Below are 21,408 nucleotides of genomic sequence, written 5' to 3'. Positions count from 1 at the left end.
CTGCCTTCGGCTCAGGGCGTGATCCTGGGGTCCTGGGATCAAGTCCCGCATCAGGCTCCCTGGAAGGAGTCTGCTTCTCCCTCTCCCTATGTCTCTGCCTGTCTCTGTGTGTCTCTCATGAATAAATAAATAAAATCTTTTTTAAAAAAGAGTACATTTATCTTGATGAGCACTAAGTAATATGTAGAATTGCTGAAGCACTGTATTATATACCTGAAACTAATTTAACACTGTATATTAACTATACTGGAATTAAAATAAAATAAAATAAAATAATTAAAATTTAAATATCCTCCCTTGGATGAAAAAAAACAGCACAAACTTCCACTTATAAGATAAATAACTACTAGACTATAATATAAATATGATGCTAATGTTGCTGTATAATATATAGGAAAGTTATTAAGAGAGTAGATCTTAAGAGTTCTCAACGCAAGGAGACTGCTTTTTATTTTATCTATATGAGATGATAGATGTTAACTAAACCTATTGTGGTTAATTATCTCACACTATATGTAAATTCAACCATCATGCGATATACCTTAAACTTATACAGTCATGTATGTGAATTATTTCTCAATAAAACTGGAAAAAAATTTTAATTTTAAAAATTTGTGGTGTATTTGTGGTTACCTATGGTGCAAATACATCTCTCCAATTGGTGGCTTGTCTTTTGGCCTATGATATAGAGAAGTCCTTAATTTCATTGCAGTCAGACTTAATACCTCCTTACGACTGTGTTTTTGTGTATATATATCTTATTTAAAGAGTCTTCCCTAGCCTACATATATAAATATGATCTCAATGTTTTATTTAGATCATTAGAAAGTTTTGCTTTTCACATTTAGGTATTTATTCCTCTGGAACTCATTTTTGTGTGTAGTATGGAATAGGTATCAAATTTTATTATTATCCATTAAAAAAAAAACTATTCTCCAATATTTGTTATCAGATTGTTTCCCCACTACCTTTTTATGATACTGTTGTGTCAAGCTTCCACATGTCTCAGCTCTCTAATCTGCTCTTTTTTTTAAGGTTTTGCTTAAATTCTAGTTACTTAATCTATAGTATAATATTGGTTTCAGGAGTAGAATTTAGTGATTCATCACTTACATATAACACCCAGTGCTCATCACAAGTGCCCTTCTTAATACTCATCACCCATTTAGCCCATTCCCCACCCACCTCCCCTCCAGCAACCCTCAGTTTGTTCTCTATAGTTAAGTCTCTTATGGTTTGCCTCCTTCTCTTTTTTGCCTCTTCCCCTATGTTAATCTGTTTGTTTTTAAAGTTCCACATATGGATGAAATCATAAATATTTGTCTTTCTCTGACTGAGTTATTTCAATTAGCGTAATACACTCTGGCTCCATGCACATCACTGCAAATGGCAAGATTTTGTTGTTTTTGATGGCTGAATAGTATTTCATTGTGTATATATACCACACCTTCTTTATCCATTCATCAGTCGATGAACATTTGGGCTCTTTCCATAATTTGACTTTTGGGTTTTTTAATTATTTTTTAAAGATTTTTATTTATTTATTTGACAGAGAGAGCACAAACAGGAGGAGCGGCAGAAGGAGAGGGAGAAGCAGACCACCTGCTGAGCAGGGAGCCCTACTCAGGGCTGGATCCCAGGACCTTGGGATCATGACCTGAGTTGAAGGCTGATGCTTAACCCAATGAGCCACCCAGCTAGCTGCCCCTGTAATTTGACTATTGTTGATAATGCTGCTGTAAACATCAAGGTGCTTGAGCCCCTTCTAAATTAGTATTTTTGTATCCTTTGGGTAAATTCCTGAGTCATAAGGTAGTTCTATTTTTAACTCTTTGAGGAGCCTCCATACAGTCTTCCAGAGTGGCTGCATCAGTTCACATTCCCACCAACAGTGTAAGAGTTCACATTCCCACCCTTTTCTCCACATCCTCACCAACATCTGTTGTTTTCTGTGTTATTAATTTTAGCCACCCTAACTGATGTGAGGTGGTATCTCATTGTGGTTTTGATTTGTTTTCCCTGATAATGAGTGATGTTGAGCATCTTTTTTGTATCTGTTAGCCATCTGTATGTCTTCTTTGGGAAAATGTCTATTCATGTCTTTTCCCCATTTCTTAACTGGATTATTTGGTTTTTGGGTGTTGAGTTTGATAAGTTCTTTATATATTTTCAATACTAACCTTTTATCAGTTCCGTCATTGCAAATATCTTCTCCTGTTGGTTGCCTTTTAGTTTTATTGATTCTTTCCTTCACTGTGCAGAAGCTTTTTATCTTAATAAAGTCCCAATCATTCATTTTCAATTTTGTTTCCTTTGCCTCCAGAGACATGTCTAGTAAGTATGCTAAGGCTGAGGTAAAAAATGTTGCTGCCTCTGTTCTCTAGGATTTCCATGGTTTCCGGTCTCACATTTAGGTCTTTCTTCCATTTTGAGTTTATTTTTGTGTATAATATAAGAAAATGGTCCAGTTTCATTCCTCTGCACATTGCTATCCAGTTTTCCGAATACCATTTGTTGAAGAGACTTTTTTTCCATTGGATATTCCTTCCTGCTTTGTTGAAGATGAGTTGACCATAGAGTTGAGGGTCCATTTCTGGGTTCTCTATTCTGTTCCATTGATCTAGGTGTCTGTTTTTGTGCCAGTACCATGTTGTCTTGATGATCACAGCTTTGTAAGACAACTTGAAATCCAGCATTGTGATGCCACCAGCTTTGGTTTTCTTTTTCAGCATTCCTTTGGCTATTCGGGATCTTTTCTGGTTCCATATAATTTTTAGGATTGTATTTTGTATTTTCTGTGGAAAATGTTGATGGTATTTTGATAGGGATTGCATTGAATGTGTAGATTGCTCTCGGTAGCATAGACATTTTCACAATATTTGTTCTTCTAATCCATGAGCATGGTTTAGTGGTCACAGACTCCTTTAGTTTTTGTTTGTCTGGGAAACTCTTTTATCTCTCTTTTTATTCTGAATGACAGCCTTGCTGGGTAAAGTATCTTTGGCTGCCTATTTTTGCCGGTCAGCACATTGAATATATTATGCTACTGTCTTCTGGCCTGCCAACTTTCTGTGGAGAGATCTGCTGCTAACTTTATTTGTCTTCCCTTGTAAGTTAGGATTTTCTTTCTCCTTGCCTGCAGTGTTGAGTATTTGGACCTTATCCAATGTTGGCAAGTTCTAACTAGGTGTGCTTGGGTTTGCTTGTTAAGAGGCTAGATTCTATTTCCCCCTAGAGCTTAAGTTTGGCAGCACTCTGCTCGTAGACTTGGTGAGTCCCGCAGGTTTACGCTGGTCTTCTAGGGGAAGGACCCACTGCTACTCTCTCAGGCACCCTTGCCCAAGTTAAGGGGGCATAGCTTGGTATAATTGGCTCAAGCCCTCACTGTGGGTGTTATGCTGATGGGGTGGGGAAAGGAGGCAGTTCATACCCCTGCTGTTCAGGAAGCCCTCACAGAAGAGTGAACCATCTCCCCTCATGTGTCCCAGGCTTCCCTCAGATCCCTGCCTTCACCCTGTCTGTGTCTAAGCTATCTGCTCCCCCAACAGAGCAGTGCTCCTGCATTTTATCTCAGGTCCACTGGCTGGGTTTCAAAATTCCAAATTTGGGGCACTGGGCTGGCTCATGGGGTTAGCATCTGCCTTCAGATCAGGTCATGATCCCAGCATCCTGGGATTGAGCCCACATCAGGCTCCCTGTGCAGAGAGATTGCTTCTCCCTCTCCCTCTGCCTGCTGCTCCCCTTGCTTGTGCTTTCTCTCCCTCTCTCTGTCAAATAAATAAAACCTTTAAAAAAAACAAAAACAAATTTTAGAGAGCTAGGGAGGCATGGACCCTCCCTGATTCTCTGGAGGAGAGTCTCACTGCACTATAGCTGGTGCCAATTTGTCCTAAAAGGGCAGTCACACGAATGCACAGAGCTTGGAGTTTGTGGCAAAGTGCAGCAAAAAAGCTGGTGTCCAGGTTAGCTGCCCTTAGCATCTCTATTCATATGCTAATGAGTGGGGCAGCTCAATGGCACTCGCTCTTTTGTCGCTCTTTTGTCCCCTGGAGAGACAGTGCCACCTCTCCCAAATGCACTCCAAGAAGAACTGTTTTTCCCAGTGCAACTCCGGGGATCCTCAAACCATGCATCCGCTCCTGGGCCTCTCCCATCCTTCTCCACAGGAGTACCAATATATCTGCCAGGGTCCACCCAGCGATGTGCAGACTTCTAAAACTTTAGTCTTTGAGCTCTGCTGCTTGTAAAAACTTGCAATACTCAGCCCCTTCCATTTTCCCCATCAGTGGTTTTGGGGAAGTGTTTTTCTTGTGCAATGCCCTGAGCTCTGTTCTCTCTTTGTCACTCTCCCCTCTCTCCCTGATCAGGACACCCTTCTCTCTGCAGCAACAGTGATTGTTTTCTCCCCCAAATCATGTCTCAGCATCTCCTACCTTCCACAGTGTGGCCTCTTTTCTCCTGGTTGTGCAATTTGTTCTCTCACTCCTCAGATTGATTTCCTGGGTATTCAGATGATTTGATATTTGTCTAATTATGTCCTAGCGATGAGGTAAATAGAGGGTCCTACTACTCCACTGTTTTAACCCAAATCCCTCCACTCAGCTCTTTACATCTTTTTTTTTTTTTTTTTTAAGATTTTATTTATTTATTCATGAGAGACACAGAGAGGCAGAGGCAGAGGGAGAAGCAGGCTCCCTATGGGGAGCCTGATGCAGGACTCAATCCCAGGACCCCAGGATCACGACCTGAGCCAGAGGCAAATGCTCAATCACTGAGCCACCCAGGTGCCCCTCCACTTTTTTTCAGCTCTTTACATCTATTGGTCTATCTTTGCTTTGCATTTATTTGTTTATATTATTTTTATAGTAAGTCTAATGCTCAGAGGAGGCAAGTTTCCTTTATCTTGTTCTTCAAAAGTCTCTTGGTAGTGCATACCTTTTTGCTCTTACTATTAAATTTGAAAACCAGCTTTTTAATTTGAATAAAATGCTGTTGGAATTTTAACTGGATTGGATTTATAAGTTATTTGAAAGAAACTGATATATCTTTTTCTGATATTGAGACTCCCTATTCATAGTGATGGTATGTTTTTACATTTACTTAGGCTTTCTTTAATGTCTTGCAATAAAATTTTATAATTTCCCAAGTGAAGGCATTGCATATCTTCTGTTAGATTTATTCCTAGGTACTTTATATTTTTTGTTGCTGTTGCAAATGATAGCTTTTTATATTACAGTTCCTATATAATGTCTGAGATTTCCTTCAATATAAACCAGGTTTGAATTTAGAATCATGTTAATGTTTTACATATTCAAAAAATAAAATCAGGGCAGCCGGGTGGCTCAGTTACTGAAGCACTAAGCCTTCAGCTCAGGTCATGATCTCAGAGTCCTGGGATTGAGCCTGTTCAGTGGGGAGGCTGCTTCCCCGCCTTCCTCTGCCCCTCCCCCCACTCCACTCATGCTCTCTCTCAAATAAATAAATAAATAAATAAATAAATAAATAAATAAATAAATAAATTCTTTAAAAAAATAAAATCAATGAGCTTGCACGGGGAAAAAAGGTAAATTAAATACTAACAGGAAAGAAATACACCAAACTGTGTTTTGAATGAATAAAAATACACTGAATGAAGAAAAAAAATCTAATGTTTGCAAGGAGTACTTTGACTATATATTTTCTGTTTAAAGACAAACAGACACACACACACACACACGTAAATATTGAACTCCAGGGATCCCTGGGTAGCGCAGCGGTTTAGTGCTTGCCTTTGGCCCAGGGCCTGATCCTGGAGACCTGGGATCGAATCCCACGTCGGGCTCCTGGTGCATGGAGCCTGCTTCTCCCTCTGCCTGTGTCTCTGCCTCTCTCTCTCTCTCTCTGTGTGACTATCATAAATAAATAAAAATTTTAAAAAATTTTAAAAAAATATTGAACTCCATCTGGTAGATTTTTTAAAAAGTTGTACGGGTATAAGAATTCTAAAAATATGAAACACATAATGACAGCAATGGCTTATAACTAATTAAATAAGAATCCATGAGTCCATTCTTATAATAAATTAAAAAATAAAGGAGATGGAAATTTCAAGTTGTAGATGGAATGAGGGAGTTACAAATCACCATTTGTAATCATCACAGTAATAACTGATTGTAAAAAGAATCATTAATAATTATAAAATTAGTAGGTAAAAGTTTGATGAAGAACAGGATATTGGGATCCCTGGGTGGCGCAGCGGTTTAGCGCCTGCCTTTGGCCTGGGGCGCGATCCTGGAGACCCGGGATCGAATCCCACGTCGGGCTCCCGGTGCATGGAGCCTGCTTCTCCCTCTGCCTATGTCTCTGCCTCTCTCTCTCTCTCTGTGTGACTATCATAAATAAATAAAAAACAAAAAAATTTAAAAAAAAAAAAAAAAAAAAAGAACAGGATATTTATATAATCTCAAAATATCCTCACAAATTACCTATTAATTACAAAAGAAAAAAATTAACTTTATAGTGGAGAAACTTGGCAGACTCTGTTTTAACCAAGGGTTCAAACTTAACATCACCAATAATGAGATAAACTGACATCTATGACCACTGATATGATGCACTGAGAGGGACACGATATTACCTCTGTGGCATTTTTGCCAAAATGCATAACCTGAATCTGATCATGAGGACAGGCCATACAATCCAAATGGGGGGGATGCTTTACAAAATAACTAGTACTCTTCAAAAATATCAGTATCATAAAAGTTGTTTTTTTTTTTTTTGGTTTTTTTTTTGGTTTTTTTTTTTCAGTTAAGAAGCTATTATAGGTAAATGAGAGTACAGGGAGATAACAACTAAATCAAAGTATGACCCTGTATTGGATCTGTTGAAATGGAATAGATAATTCTATAATCTGTTTAACTATCTAAAAAATACTACTGATAGTGTTCTGACATTTGGGACAACCAAAAGTAAAAAATAAAAACAGTGCAAGTAAAAAACCAAGGCAATGAGGAACTCTCAGAAAACAACCAAAAAAATCATGGTACTATAAAGGAAAAATATTTGACTAAACAGTACGCAATAGTAACATACTTAACAAAGTCAACACTATTAATTTGACTGAAAATAAGATAAAACTTTATTAAAAATATGGAAATATAGGAAATGGCCAGGAAAGTGGTATAAATAAGCTAATAGGAAAAATCAACAGGATTTTCCTTAACAAGAAATCAACTGAGAATGTCTAAACTTAATAAATCAAGAAGTAACAGTATATTATTTACAAATACAGAGATTACTACCAGAAGAAGTAGCTAAAAGTTAAAAGCATTTACCTCTGAGGAGCAGCAATGAAGGGTTGGGAACTGCTGGCTTTTTTTTTTTAAGCTTTTGAATGTTAGCTGAACATTTCACTATGTGTGTGTGTGTATATTTTAGATTTTATTTATTTATTCACGATAGACAATAGAGAGAGAGGCAGAGACACATGAGTAGGGAGAAGCAGGCTCCATGCCAGGAGCCCAACGCAGGACTCGATCCCCAGACTCCAGGATCACGCCCTGGGCCAAAGGCAGGCGCCAAACCGCTGAGCCATCCAGGGATCCCCTGTGTATATTATTTTAATTAAAAACATTAAAAACCACTTATTTTTAAACAAAGAAGAAACATCCTCAAAAATAGCTGGCAACAGAGAGAAGGCAGAAATATTTCATTTAAATAAATGAAATATTTATTTAAAGTACCATAGTACAGATCCATTTCAAATAAACAGGCCCATATATTTCTCAATAGTCCTCAAGCAATTGTATAATTGCACAGGAAAACTATTCATTTTTGTAAAGAAATAATATTAAAACAAGTTCAATTGTTTTCAGTCCACTCTGTTTAACAGGCAAAGAAAAACGATGTATTTGGAAATATTCTAATGAAAAAACGCTTAAAATAGTAAAAATTTATTACCTAAAGGAAAATGCTTTGGATATCTATAATATAAACATGTTAATTCCAAATAAGGATTACTGAGATACTAATGATCAATTTCAGACTTTCCTCTTCTTCATTTCAAGAGCCATCAAACTAGTTTTCTTAGACTGCTTGGGCTGGTTTGGGCCAGGATCTCGTCAATATGTAGTCTGCCACTGATGTAGGCAAATAAGATAAAGGAATGAAGAAAAACTGAGAATCCCAACCAGCTGAATATCGAGTGCGGGGATGCACAGATGTCAAAGCATGTTCCATGCAGTCAGTGACCAGGTTCAGGTTTGTGCTACATTTCAAGAGCCCTTGTTTGACGCCATTGTGATCTGTATACAAAAAGAGAAATGACGGTTAGCGATCTTACTCCCTGTGGTTTTGGGGTTTTAAGATTTTATTTATTTATCTGAGAGAGAGAGAGAGAGAGAGAATAAGTGGGGGACAGGGGCTGAGGAAGGAGAAGCAGACTCTCTGCTGAGCACAGGGAGCCCATCCCAGGACAGGGGCTCCATCCCAGGACTCTGAGGTCACAACCTGAACCAAAAGACACCTAACCAATTGAGCCACCCAGGCGTCCCAATCTTTGCATTTTAATGTTAAGATCCTGTTATACTCTCATAGAAGTCTAACTACATTTTATTTCTACAAGAATTAGGCTGATTAGATCTATGCTTCCCAGTGACAGCCACTAGCCAAATGTAGTTACTGAACTTAAAATATAGCTAGTATAACTAAAAATGGAATTTAAAAATTTTAATTTTAAAACTCAAATCCATTGTTGTAAAACGTTTTAGTATTTTTGGAATAACAGAGATATGTGAATCTACCTTTGCAACTGGAAAGTTTTTAAATCTTGTTGAGATATAATTAATATACCATAAAATTCAGCCATTTATTTTTTTTTTAAGATTTATTTATTTATTCATAAGAGACACAGAGAGGGAGAAGCAGGTTCCCTGCAGGGAGCCCGATGCGGAACTTGATCCCACATCCCGGGATCAAACCCTGAGCCAAAGGCACATGCCCAACCGCTGAGCCACCCAGGCATCCCAAAATTCAGCCATTTAAAGTGAAATCAATGGCTTTTAGTATATTCAGAGTTATGTAACATCACCACAGTCTAAGTGTACAACATTCTTATTATCCCCAGAAGAAAACTTATACCTCTCAGCATCACCAACCCAGCTGTAGGGTTGCTGTCTCTGTGGATTGCCTTTTCTGGACCTTTCATATACATAGAATTACACATTGTAATCCTTTGGGACTGGCTTCTTTTCACTAAGCAAAACGTTCTCAAGCCAAACATTCTCAAGCCTCTTCCAGGCTGTAGCATGTATCAGTACTTCATTCCTTTTTATTGCCAAAAAATATCCTATTGTATGACTATTGTCTTTTGCGTACCCAGTCATCAGTTGATGGACATTTAAGTAGTTTCTGCTTTTGAGATATTATGAATAATACTGCTGGCAACACTAAATTTTCTTAATCTATAGATGAAGTATTTCCTAGGAAAATTTAGCATCCAAGTTGAAATATGCTGTAAATGTAAAATATGTACCGATTTTCAAAGACTAATAAGAAAAAAGAATATAAAATACCTTAACAACTTTATATTGATAATAAATACTGAAATGATAGTATTTTGGATATGTACAATTAAATAAACTGGATTAGAATTAATTAATTTCACTTGTTTCCTTTTCTTGAAGTGGCAACTAGAAAATTTAAGATTACATATACAGCTCTCGTTATATTTCTATTGGATAGCACTGTAAATTATCCTGATCCATGACAACTCTATGAACATTTCAACTCCTTTTAAATCATGAAATATATATATCTTTTTATATCTATATATACTTTCATGTATAGCCACTACAATAAATTCTATTTTCCTCTTAATTTCTATCATCAAACTGTATGTATCCAGAGGGGGAAAAATTCCCAATACACAGTTTAAAACCTTAGATGGGGAAGAGTTTACAGCTATGGCTGGCCCTGGCATGCTGGGAACTAGCGAGTTCGGAAAAGCTCAGGCACTGTTGTGTGCCAGTTTTTTCCTGATCCACTTTTTCTCCCCTGTGCTAATGATGACCCTCTTGGGCCGTATGCGCCCAGAAGACAGTGCTGCAGGTCAGGAGTCTTCTGTTCGACTTCTGTCTACCTCCTTTTCGCTGGATGACAATACCACTCAAAGCCAGCGACAAGGCTGCTGCTACCCTACTCATCACGGGGTCCCTTTATGAAAGGAGAGCTGCTCCATTTGGCCTTGGCAAGTTGTTGACTTCTCTGTGTGAAGAAAAAGCATTGCTTCTCCCAGGAAGATGGAACCCCACACCAATGTGCCTAACTTACTTCTATGAAGATGACTGCCTTGCACCCACTCCCAAACTGCCTTCTCTTCCAGGTCATAAGAATGACATTCTTACAAGAAATTGAACCATCTCACTCCAATGAAGCTCCTGAGACCTGCATATGAGGTCTAGTCTCTGGACACAGTCAATAAGGCCCTGCAAAGCTAGCCCTCACCCACTTCCCTCTGCCCACACACAGCCTTCCTCTTCCTACAATAAGACATGGATTTTGCGGTTGGGCCCTTTGTTACCAAAAGGGTAGACAATACTGAAGGCTGGACTTTAGTTGTGCAGGCCTCCCACACCAGCCCCACCAAACTACAGAGGGCCACACAAGATCCAGAGGTACCATGCCTCTAACCATGTAATCCCTCCCTCCTGCTCAGGTGGCCAGGCCCACAGGTGACAAAGCAGCACAAGCCTTGGTCCTTGGCTATCTATATAACCTCTTCCTCGGGACGCCTGGGTGGCTCAGTGGTTGAGTGTCTGCCTCTGGCTCAGGGCGTGGTCCCGGAGTTCTGGGATCGGGTCCCGCATTGGGCTCCCTGCATGGAGCCTGCTTCTCCCTCTGCCTATGTCTCTGCCTCTCTATCTGTGTCTCTCATGAATAAATAAAATCCTTTAAAAAAAAAAAAAATAACCTCTTCCTCAGCCATGGCAGCCATCACCAACAACCATGAGAGCACTGGGACTTTCCCAAACCCCTCCTGTCCTGGGAAGGTTTTGCTTAAGGACCTCTGCTCTCAGAGGACCTGCCAACCATTCTCACCAACCCTCTTTTTCCCTTCTCATGCAAGGTTATCTATTATCCCATCCAAAAAAAAGCTCACGAGCATCAAAGAACTTCTGTCCATAGGCTTCCTTAATATGCGTGGGGACTTCTTCCCAGGCTTGCTTTAGTCTCTCTAGGCACCACGCCACATGTGTCATTCCGGTCCTGAAGTAGCCGGGTTCAACTATGCTGATTTTCACCCCAAAATGTCGAAGCTCACGCCTGAAAATAAAAACCCTCGATTTAACTCTTTTGATTGAAAGACACCACAATTTCAACGCTCTCAGGGAGGAAAACAAAAAAGAACAAGTTTATAAAAACATCTCTACTGAATATTTTAAAGGATAAAGAAATGGAGAGGAAAAAAATTTTTTAGTATTTCTAGGTCCAACAAATCGGGACATGATCATACAAACTACCATAACCATTCAATTCTACATCCACTCTTTTCAGAGTTATTAAGTACCTGCATAATAAAGAAAGTTAGCATTCTTTTTTTATTTTTTTAAATCTTTATTTATTTATGATAGTAGCAGAGAGACAGAGAGAGAGAAAGAGGCAGAGACACAGGCAGAGGGAGAAGCAGGCTCCATGCACCGGGAGCCCAATGTGGGATTCGATCCCGGGTCTCCAGGATCGCGCCCTGGGCCAAAGGCAGGCGCCAAACCGCTGCGCCACCCAGGGATCCCAAAAGTTAGCATTCTTATGACAGATATTGTGCTAAGTATTTCACATGCATGATCTCAGAAAATTAAGACTCAGTTGCTTGCCTCAAAAAGCTCACAGTGGGGGAGTCCAACAAGTAAGCAAATAATTGTCATACAACTCAAAAGAATTATAAAGGAGAGGTATTCGGGGGGCTATATAAGTAGAGAGGAGGAGGCAGACAGATTTCTGAGGGAGTCAGAGAAGGTTTCAGTGAGGAGAGAATGTTTCAGTAGAGCCTTGAAGGATAAAGAGGGAATTTCTGAGTAAAGAAAGGGGATGAACATAATACCAAGTAGTGGAATTGTATCCACAAGAGCATGGGCTTCTGAAAAATCGCCATATATTCAAAGACTACAAGAGACCATTAGTGGAATATGACATGGGCATTAAGATTACAAGTCACTGGTCGCTCTAGAATACTCAGGTTAGTTCAACAAACAGTTCCAAAATATTTATCAGGGGCTGAGTATGTAGTAGCAGGTATGGGGCTAGGTGCTGCCTTCACCAAGTGAAGGAAGATGGCATCGTGACCACAGTGGAGGTATCCTCTAGGTGTTTAGGAGACAGTGATGAGGGGTGCTCCCTAATCTAGAGGTTCAAGTAGCCTCACTGGAGAAGGTGAAGCCCAAGCTGATATCAAGAAGAAATGTTTGAGGAACACCTGGGTGGTTCAGCGGTTGAGCGTCTGCCTTTGGCTCAGGGCGTGATCCCGGGATCCAGGATCGAGTCCTGCATCGGGCTCCCCATGGGGAGTCTACTTCTCCCTCTGCCTGTGTCTCTGCCTCTCTCTGTGTGTCTCTCGTGAATAAATAAATAAATCTCTTTTTTTAAAAAAGAGAAATGTCTGAAATAATAATCCATAAGACAGTAAAACACAAAGCATCATGACCCTCTAAGCAGTGAGTGACTGGTCCTCAAAGTGTGGTCCCCAAATAAATGGCAACACCAGCATCTGGGAGCCTGTTAGAAATACAAATTATTGGGCTCTAGTCTAGATTTATAAAGTCAGAAACTCTGGGGGTGAGACCCGACAATCTGTTTGAATAAGTCGTCCAAGTGGCTCTGAGACATCCTAGAGGTTAAAAACCACTGTTCTAAAGGAAAAGCCTCCCTTTATCAAAGCAAAACCTAAAACTTTCCGTGGTAGAGCCTCAGTGAAAGATCCTCCAGGTGCCAGCGTGTGCTGGAGAAGAGAGGGCTATGCAAGCCAGTGGCACCTCTGCCCTAAGATTTCACTTCCCCTTGCAGCTTCCTCACTGTGATCCCCATCACAACACAACATCTACATTCCCTTTAAAACTCCAACTCAAATGTGGGACAGAACTTCCTTTCCCTGTTCCGCCTTAGCACAATTAAGGCACATTGCAATTTTCTAAAGGAATTTGTGATTTGAACATTGGAAGGACATTCTTTGCTCTTGGTCTGCGAATGAGTCAAGGGGTCCGAGACACCAGTCATGAGTGGTGGTAAACCAGCAGAAGCAGCCACGTGGGGGCAGGCAGAACGTCAGTTAGGCTGCAGGCCAGGCAAGGTGCCTGCTACACGGTGACGACTCACATGACTTCCTCAGGTATTTCCCTATTCTCTTCCTAGGCAGATAGTACAATGTGTGTGTTATAAGAGATATCTACCAGTTATGGCACATGGTGGCTCAGTAACGGCCCCCAGAGATCCCTGGAACCTATAAATGTCACCCGATGTGGCACTTTGCAGTTGTGATTAAATTAAGCATCTTGAGATAGGGAGATTATGCTAGATAATTTGGGTGTGCCCTTAGTGCAATCACAACTATCCTTATAAGCGACACAGAGGCAGATCTGAAGGCCCATAGGGGATGAGAAGGCAATGTGACCTTGGAGGCAGAGACTGGAGTGATGTAGTCACAAGCCAAGGAATGCTGAAAGCCACCAGAAACTGGAAGAGGCAAGGAACAGATTCTCCCCGAGAGCCTTCAGAAGGCACCTGGCCCTGACAACAACGTGATTTTGGCCCAGTAACACTGATTTCAGACTTTGGCCTCCAGAACTGTGAGGAAACGAATATGTGTTGCTTTCAATGTGTATGGGACACCTGGCTGGCTCAGTCAGTAGAGCATGCGATTCTTGATCTTGGGGTTGTGAGTTCGAGCCCCACGTTGGGTATGGAGATTACCTAAAAAAATTAAGTCTTTTTTTTCTTTAAAAAAAGATTATATTTATTCATTCATGAGAGAGAGAGAGAGAGGCAGAGACACAGGCAGGGGGAGAAGCAGGCTCTATGCAGGGAGCCTGACATGGGGCTCGATCCGAGGACTCCAGGATCACGACGTGGGCTGAAGGCAGTGCTAAACCACTGAGCCACCCAGGCGTCCCTAAAAAAGTTAAGTCTTAAAAAAAAGTTACAGTAGCTATAGGAAGCTAATCCATAGTGCCTAAAAATATTCACAGCTCATATCCAATAACTGCCCTGAAGTCAGCCCCCACTAATGGGGAGACTAAGCAGCAATATTTCGTGCCATGTGACTACACCATCATGTCCACAGCTAACTGGACCAGGGAAGGTACTGGATGGGGAGGAAAGCCCTGCCTGGGATGGGATGGCTCTGCCTGTTATTACCTGTGTTATGACTATGAAGACTTACTAACCTCTGTGCCCCAGTTTCCTCACACCTACAATAAAGATACAAATAATACCTTCCTCATTGGGTTGCTGTGAAAATTAAATGACCTGCTAGATGTCAAGTACCTACAACAGTGTCTGGCACAACAATAAGTACACAAAAATGTCACGTAAGAAGTCACTTGGCACACACAGAAAATAAACACAGCTGATAGAGTCGTCTCTCTTGGGAATGAAAATGTAAAGGGAAATATAAAAAGGAAGAAGCTGACAGAGCAACATGAAGCTAAAACACTGCCTGAAAAAAAGCCAGGAGGTAGAGGCAGGGCCAATTAAGGGCTGTGGTGAACTGAAGTCCTAAGAAAAGAAGTTCTTAGATAAAGAAAAGATATACAAAAAAAAAAAAAAATAGAAAAGATATACAGAGTAAGGAGATGAGCGCCCAGAGAGAGAGAGAGAGAGAGTCTCACCAGGGAGAGACAAGGCCAGGCTCACGTTAAGGAGGAAGGAGGACAGTCACCTTCTCTTCAGAAATGAAATTTCATCAAAGATAACTCTTGAGAATTAAAGTGTGATCGGTGGCAGGAGACAAAGACCTAGGGTCGAAACACAGTTATGCCAAACCCTGGTTGTGGCAGGTGAACTTGGGAAAAGAGATTTAAATCTGAGCCTCAGTTTCCTTTTTTTTTTTTTTTTTTAAGACTTTGTTTATCTTTTTTTTTTTTTTTAATTTTTTTTTTTTTAATTTTTATTTATTTATGATAGTCACAGAGAGAGAGAGAGAGGCAGAGACATAGGCAGAGGGAGAAGCAGGCTCCATGCACCGGGAGCCTGATGTGGGATTCGATCCCGGGTCTCCAGGATCGCGCCCTGGGCCAAAGGCAGGCGCCAAACCGCTGCGCCACCCAGGGATCCCAGACTTTGTTTATCTATTTGACAGAGAAAGAGGGAGAGCACATGCAGCAGGAGCGGCAGGCAGAGGGAGAGGCTAAATCCCAGGACCCTGGGATCACGACCTGAGCTGAAGGCAGACGTTCAACTGATTGAGCCACCGAGGCGCCCACGAGCCTCAGTCTCCTATATAAAACAGACTAGTAATAATATCTACAAATCAAGATTTTTAGAGTAATGAAACGGGATAATGTAGGTGAAAGCAATCAGCACAATGGCTAAAACATATTTAAGTGCTCAAGAGTTGCTTTTGTTTTAACTTAAGAGCATTACCTCAGAGTATCTGAAAAGGCTTCTACTCCGTACTTGGAGCTACAGTAGGCTCCTCCAAAGAAAGCAAGTCTTCCCAGAATGCTGGAGACGTTAACAATCCTCCCCCGTGCTCTCCTCAGCAAGGGAAGCATGCTTAAGGTCACTTCAATCAAACCAGTAAGGTTCACTTTGAAGACATCCACATAGGCCTCTATCTTCAGCCACTCGCTGTAGCAATGTGGGTGAAAAATGCCTGCATTGTTGACCAGGCCCCAGAGACCTAGAACAAAGTCAAAGCAGAAGTTCAGTTTCAAACAAAACTGACAAACTTTTTACCTTAATCATCTTCCTGCTGACAACTAAAAAAATGTTGGACAAAATATATTCTCTAATGTTTCTGAGTCCATCAGTTTGTAACAAGAAAGTATAGAAAGGTCAGGCCAAAAACTAAGAAAAGGCGGGAATCCAGAAACAATAAAGAGGACACTGATACCAGCTTTGATTTGAGGGAATTTGCCAACCAATGTGAATACGGGTTTCGGTATTTATAGCCTCAATAACATATGAAGTCCAGAGCCCACCTAAGGTAGGGATTCTAATAAAAAATAGTTTCTTCAGGACACCTGAGTGGCTCAGTGGTTGAGCATCTGCCTTTGGCTCAGGGCGTAATCCTGGGGTCCTGGGATCGAGTCCTGCATCAGGCTCCCTGCAGGGGGCCTGCTTCTCCCTCTGCCTGTGTCTCTGCTTCTCTTTCTGTGTCCCTCATGAATAAATAAATAAAATCTTAAAAAAACAAACAAACAACTATGAGTAGATAGGATCTATTCAGCATTTGTTGAGCCCTTAACAGGTACCAGAGAATATGCCAGAAACTGGAAGTACAATAATGGGTAAGGAAGGCCCATGTCTTCAAGGTAGCTCACACTCTAACAGATGGGAAACCAGTAACAATACAACAGAAATAAACTGCAAGGCACAGCACAGAGGCTGTAACTCCCCAGAATTCCTGACTCTGCCTGGGATACATCCTCAGAGAGGATATAATACGTTGAAGTCAACTTTCAAGTCAATCTCTTAAAAAATTAAACCTCCTGCAACCCAGCAAAACAATGTTATTGCTAGTCTGCAACTCCTGGGGTGAAGAGAGGTTTAGGAAGGTCAATGAAAAAGATCTATGGAATCAGAAAACAAGAGGGAGAGACAGGAAGGGGAATGAAGAGGATCTGGATAAAAATTAAACTTAGAAGTGAAGACTCGTGGGGTGCTTGGGTGGCTCAGTCAGTTCAGTGTCTGCCTTCAGCTCTGGTCATGATCCCAGGGGTCCTGGGATAGAGCCCTGACATGGGTTCCCTGCTCAGTGGGGAGTCTGTTCCTCCCTCTGCCCTTGTCCCTGTTCCTGCTCTCTCCTCTCTCAAATACATAAATAAAATCTTTTTAAAAAAAAAAAAAAAAAAAAGAAGTGAAGACTCATCCACAATTGCCAAAAACTGAAAACAACCAAGATGTCCTTCAGGAGGTGAATGACAAAAAACTGCTATACATACAGTGGAATATTATTCAGTAATAAAAAGAAATGAGCTATCAAGCCACAGAAAGACAAGTAGGAAGCTTAAATGCATGTTGCTAGTTGCAAGAAGCCATTTCAAAAGGCCATATATACAATGTGATTCCAACCACATGACATTCAGGAAAAGGCAAAACTACGCAGACAGGAAAAAGATGAGTAATTGCCAGGATTCGCGGGGTTGGAGGGCACAGATGGCAACCAGGTGGAACACAGGATCTTAGGGCAGTGAAACTATTCTATATCATACTATATGGTGGATACATGTTATTTGACATTCAGCAAAACCCACAGAATTGTACAATACAAACTGGACCATAATGTAAACTATGGACTTTAGTTAATGATAACATATTAATATTGGCTCATCAAATGTAATAAACGTATCACACCAATGTAACATGTTAATAATAGAGGAAACTGTAAGAGGGGTTGTATATGGGAACTGTGTACTCACTTTGAATTTTTCTGTCAATCTACAATATCTCTAAGAAATACAGTCTATCGATCAGAAAAAAATATTTTTTAGAAAGAAATGGACCAAAGGCTGACTTCAAAGAATGACTATGTATTTCTAAATATATGTATATATATATATTTTTTTAATTTGAGAGAGAGAGTATAAGCAATGGGAGGAGCAAACAGAGAGGGAGAAGCAGATTCCCCAACAAGCAGGGAGCCCAACACGAGACTCAATCCCAGGACCTGGAATCATGACCTCAGCCAAATTTGGACTCTTCACCGACTGAGCCATCCAGGGGCCCAGGAATGACTATATTTTAAATGGTAGCAAAGGGGGAAAGAATCAGTTTCTTAAGAATACCTTGAAAATTGTTTAAACATAAATAACTATGTTATAAATACCCCACTGACAAGGTGAAATAATAGCTTCAAATCTATTCAGCTCATTTTTCAAGGTAAACATTGTTAAGGAAATGAAACACTACCAAAGAGCACGATCATCTTTCAAATGAAAAAGACAGCCTGCTGTCTTTTAAGCCCTGCTTTTGAGATTTTATATATAGAGAGAAAATTTTAACATCTTCATGCCCAAGTAAATAAAAGGAGAAAATACTTCTCCATACCTCTGTCCCCCACACGCTCCTCCACCCACTGGGTGGCCGCCAAGATGCTCTCTGTCTTGGTGACATCCAGGATCACCGTGTCCAGCCTGTCTGACGTCTGGCTTCTCAGCTGCTGGGCCCCCTTCTCTGTCAGACATGCAGCCAGCACCCTCAAGCCTCGCAGGTCCAGCTGCCTGGCCAGCAGGTTCCCGAAGCCCGAGTCACAGCCCGTGATGAAGACGTACTTGTCCTGGAGGTGGCTCACCACCTGTCTCTCCCGGTACCAGCGCAGGAGGCAGTACAGGCCCACGAGGACTGCCAGGGACCACCACATGGTGAGGGGACCTCCTTCCCCTTCAAAAGAAAGAGAATGGCTTTTATTTCATTTTGTCCTTTTCTCTTTAACCAATTATCTATTATCTACATGTCAGGCATTGCACCAGGTGTTGGGGACTCCATAGTCACTAATGCTCAAGGAGCCACAATCTACAGAGGGGATCGGAGGTAACCAGATGAGTGCAATGCAGTGAGGTGAGTGCCATAGCAATATAAACGCAGTCTAATGAGGCTGCAAAGGAGTATGACCACTGCCTACAAAGTTAGAAATGGCTTCACGGACACAGTGATTTTGGAACTAATTCCTATAAGAGTTCAAAAAGTAGACCCAGATGAAGGGCATTCCAGGCAGCAGTAGTGTGTACATGAACGAAATGGTGAGCAGCGTAACTTCCTGATGCCTACAAGCAGTTCAGCACGGTGTGGTACAGAGCACAGAGAGGCAGGAAAGGCTCAGACCATGATGGTCCTTGTGGACCACACTAAGGAATCTGGACATTATCTTGTTGCTATTATTGGGAAGTATTAAATTAAGGAGTAAAATGAACAGATTTAGCTTTAGAGAGATCTGTCTCACAGTGGGAGTAGAAGGTATATTTAACAGGGCTTTGAGGAAGGCAAAGAGACCAGTTAAGAGACCCAACTGTTTGGGTGAAATAGAGCAGCCAAAGCAGTTTGTAGCGCAGCCCTGGTGGCTTAGTGGTTTAGCGCCGCCTTCCGCCCAGGGTGTGATCCTGGAGACCTGGGATCGAGTCCCACGTCAGGCTCCCTGCATGGAGCCTGCTTCTCCCTTTGCCTCTCTCTCTCTCTGTGTGTGTGTGTGTGTCTCTAATAAATAAATAAAATCTTAAAAAAAAAAAGCAGTTTGTAAATAAAGACCAATTAAGATGCCTTGTTAAAATAAGTGTTCAAAGATGCCCACATTTCTTCATGTAGTTCTAGAGAAAGAGCCACCATTTGGGGGGCAATCTTTAGTGTTGGGTGAAGTAACATATGATTCGTAAGCACATAACCACTAACAAAGATGGATGTGAGCCCACTAGGACATTGGAAGGCCTGGATGACACCTGCATGACACCTGCATGAGGTGACTCTGCCATTCAAAATCTCTGGCTTGGCATTCAGGCCTTCCCAGCGGTCTGGCCCTTGACTTACTCCTTAGGCTTCTTTCTTGCCACATCTCTCTTGCACCCTATTTTTCAATCATAACTAGCAGCTTTCAGTACACAATTCACAGTACAGGCTTTTCACACCACAGTAGACAATTCTCTCAACAATTCCTTTCTTCCAGCCCTAATCCATTTGACAAATAATGCTCATCTGTTAATACTTAGCTGAATCATCATTTTTCATTCAAGAAACATCAATTCAATATCTACTACGAGTCAGACACAATGTTAGGCACTGATAAACAACAGTAAACCCAACAATGTTCCATTATTCATTGAATTCACCATCTAAGTGTGAAGGCCAACAAGAAAAAGCAATGGAACAGAATTAAGGACAAGATGCACTTGGCAGATCTGAGGTTTCTTGAGAGAGTAAAATAGAAGTTGATATCTAAAGGATAATAAAACAATAATAATAAATACAATAGCTAACAACAATAGCATAACACTTGCTGTGTATCAGGACCTTCTCTAAGCATTTCCCATATATTAACTCACTGAATTCTCACAACAGCACTCTATGGCACAGTCCTGTCCTAGCCCTGTGTTAGGTTCAAATGCCAAAACAATTAGTATTGCAAGTGATTCAGTGGGGGAAAAGGGAGGAGTGCAGGAGTGCAGGAGTAGATGGTAATGCGGGTGTGAAAGGAGAGAGAGAAGGGAGGATTTGAGAGGAAACTCCTTAAAGTGTAGGACAGCCTACACTTTAGGAAGGTCTCAACCAGGCCAGAGGGGGGCCCTTGAGCACAGACTGCCCAGTAGAATCCTGCACTGGGCAGAACTTGCTGGGCTCTACTGCTGCTGCCATGCCCAGTCACTGGCTGGGGGTGCCCAGAAGTGTGCCTCAGTATACATTCCATAGCCGATCCAAAAGCAACAGCTGGAGGCTGCCAGTCAACTGCACTCCTTAAAGCAAAAAAGACATCTGAGTAATGCACCTCCACAACTGCCACATTACTTTATAGATGAGCACTGAGAGATTAAGGATAGCTCAGGCAAAGTGGTGGGGAGAGTGGTCCAGGCATAAGATTTTCTTGACCCCTCTTGACCTGACCCCTGGTCTGACAAAATGGACTGCTTCCTTCCTGGCATCCCCACCGCAGCCTGCACTTGAGTGGATCGTGGCACTCACCAACTTGTTGCAAGGCTTCCTCCCACTTTTAGATGAACACCCTGGAGAGCCCAGGGTTGTGTATTCATCTGCACCTGGCACAGTAAATGGTACACAGTCGGTGCTATGTTGTTAAGACAAATGCTGTTAGATAAATTAAATGAAAATATCCCGAGGTGGGGGTGGGGGTGGAGGGACAAAGGGAGAAAAGAACAACAGGAAGAATGAGCCAGAGAAGTAATAGAAAGAAAGCCCAAGGAAACCAACGTTAGAGGGGCTTCATGAGGATCAACTTCGCAGCATGGAGGTTCACTGAATACTAGAAGGTTACTGACGATCGAAACAAGACTCTTAGGGAGTTAAGAGTAAAGACGCCAGCCTGCAGTGGGCTGATGGATGGACTGGAGGGCAGAAAGTAGAGCCTTTCAAAAGAGTCTGGGAAAGAGAGGAAAGAAGGCAATAGCTCTAGAGGAATGAAGGGTTATGATACTGTGATTTATAATAAAATATATACATATGGTCTTTGTTCATTTCTGGCACAATGTTCCTAAAACACTTGGAATTTCCTAAGTGAGG

The 21,408-nt window shown here is 41.3% G+C and overlaps 1 protein-coding gene across 8 annotated transcripts in view; it reads right to left on the bottom strand.

The window, feature by feature from the left end:
* Window positions 1–7,685: 7,685 nt before the first annotated feature.
* Window positions 7,686–21,408, bottom strand: part of HSD17B6 (hydroxysteroid 17-beta dehydrogenase 6) — a 68,367-nt gene continuing 54,644 nt past the window's right edge. For all 8 annotated transcript variants that reach the window (XM_077913443.1, XM_077913444.1, XM_077913441.1 and 5 more), the window contains 4 exons: window positions 18,238–18,570; window positions 15,610–15,868; window positions 11,138–11,301; window positions 7,686–8,282 (listed from right to left, as the gene is read on the bottom strand). In XM_077913443.1, the coding sequence (XP_077769569.1) occupies window positions 8,065–8,282; window positions 11,138–11,301; window positions 15,610–15,868; window positions 18,238–18,550 (954 nt within the window). In that variant the 5' untranslated portion in view covers window positions 18,551–18,570 and the 3' untranslated portion in view covers window positions 7,686–8,064. The remainder of the gene's footprint in view (window positions 8,283–11,137; window positions 11,302–15,609; window positions 15,869–18,237; window positions 18,571–21,408) is intronic.

Source organism: Canis aureus, chromosome 11 (genome assembly GCF_053574225.1).
Source record: "Canis aureus isolate CA01 chromosome 11, VMU_Caureus_v.1.0, whole genome shotgun sequence".
Taxonomy (NCBI): domain Eukaryota; kingdom Metazoa; phylum Chordata; class Mammalia; order Carnivora; family Canidae; genus Canis; species Canis aureus.
This window is presented reverse-complemented; position numbering and strand designations above follow the sequence as displayed.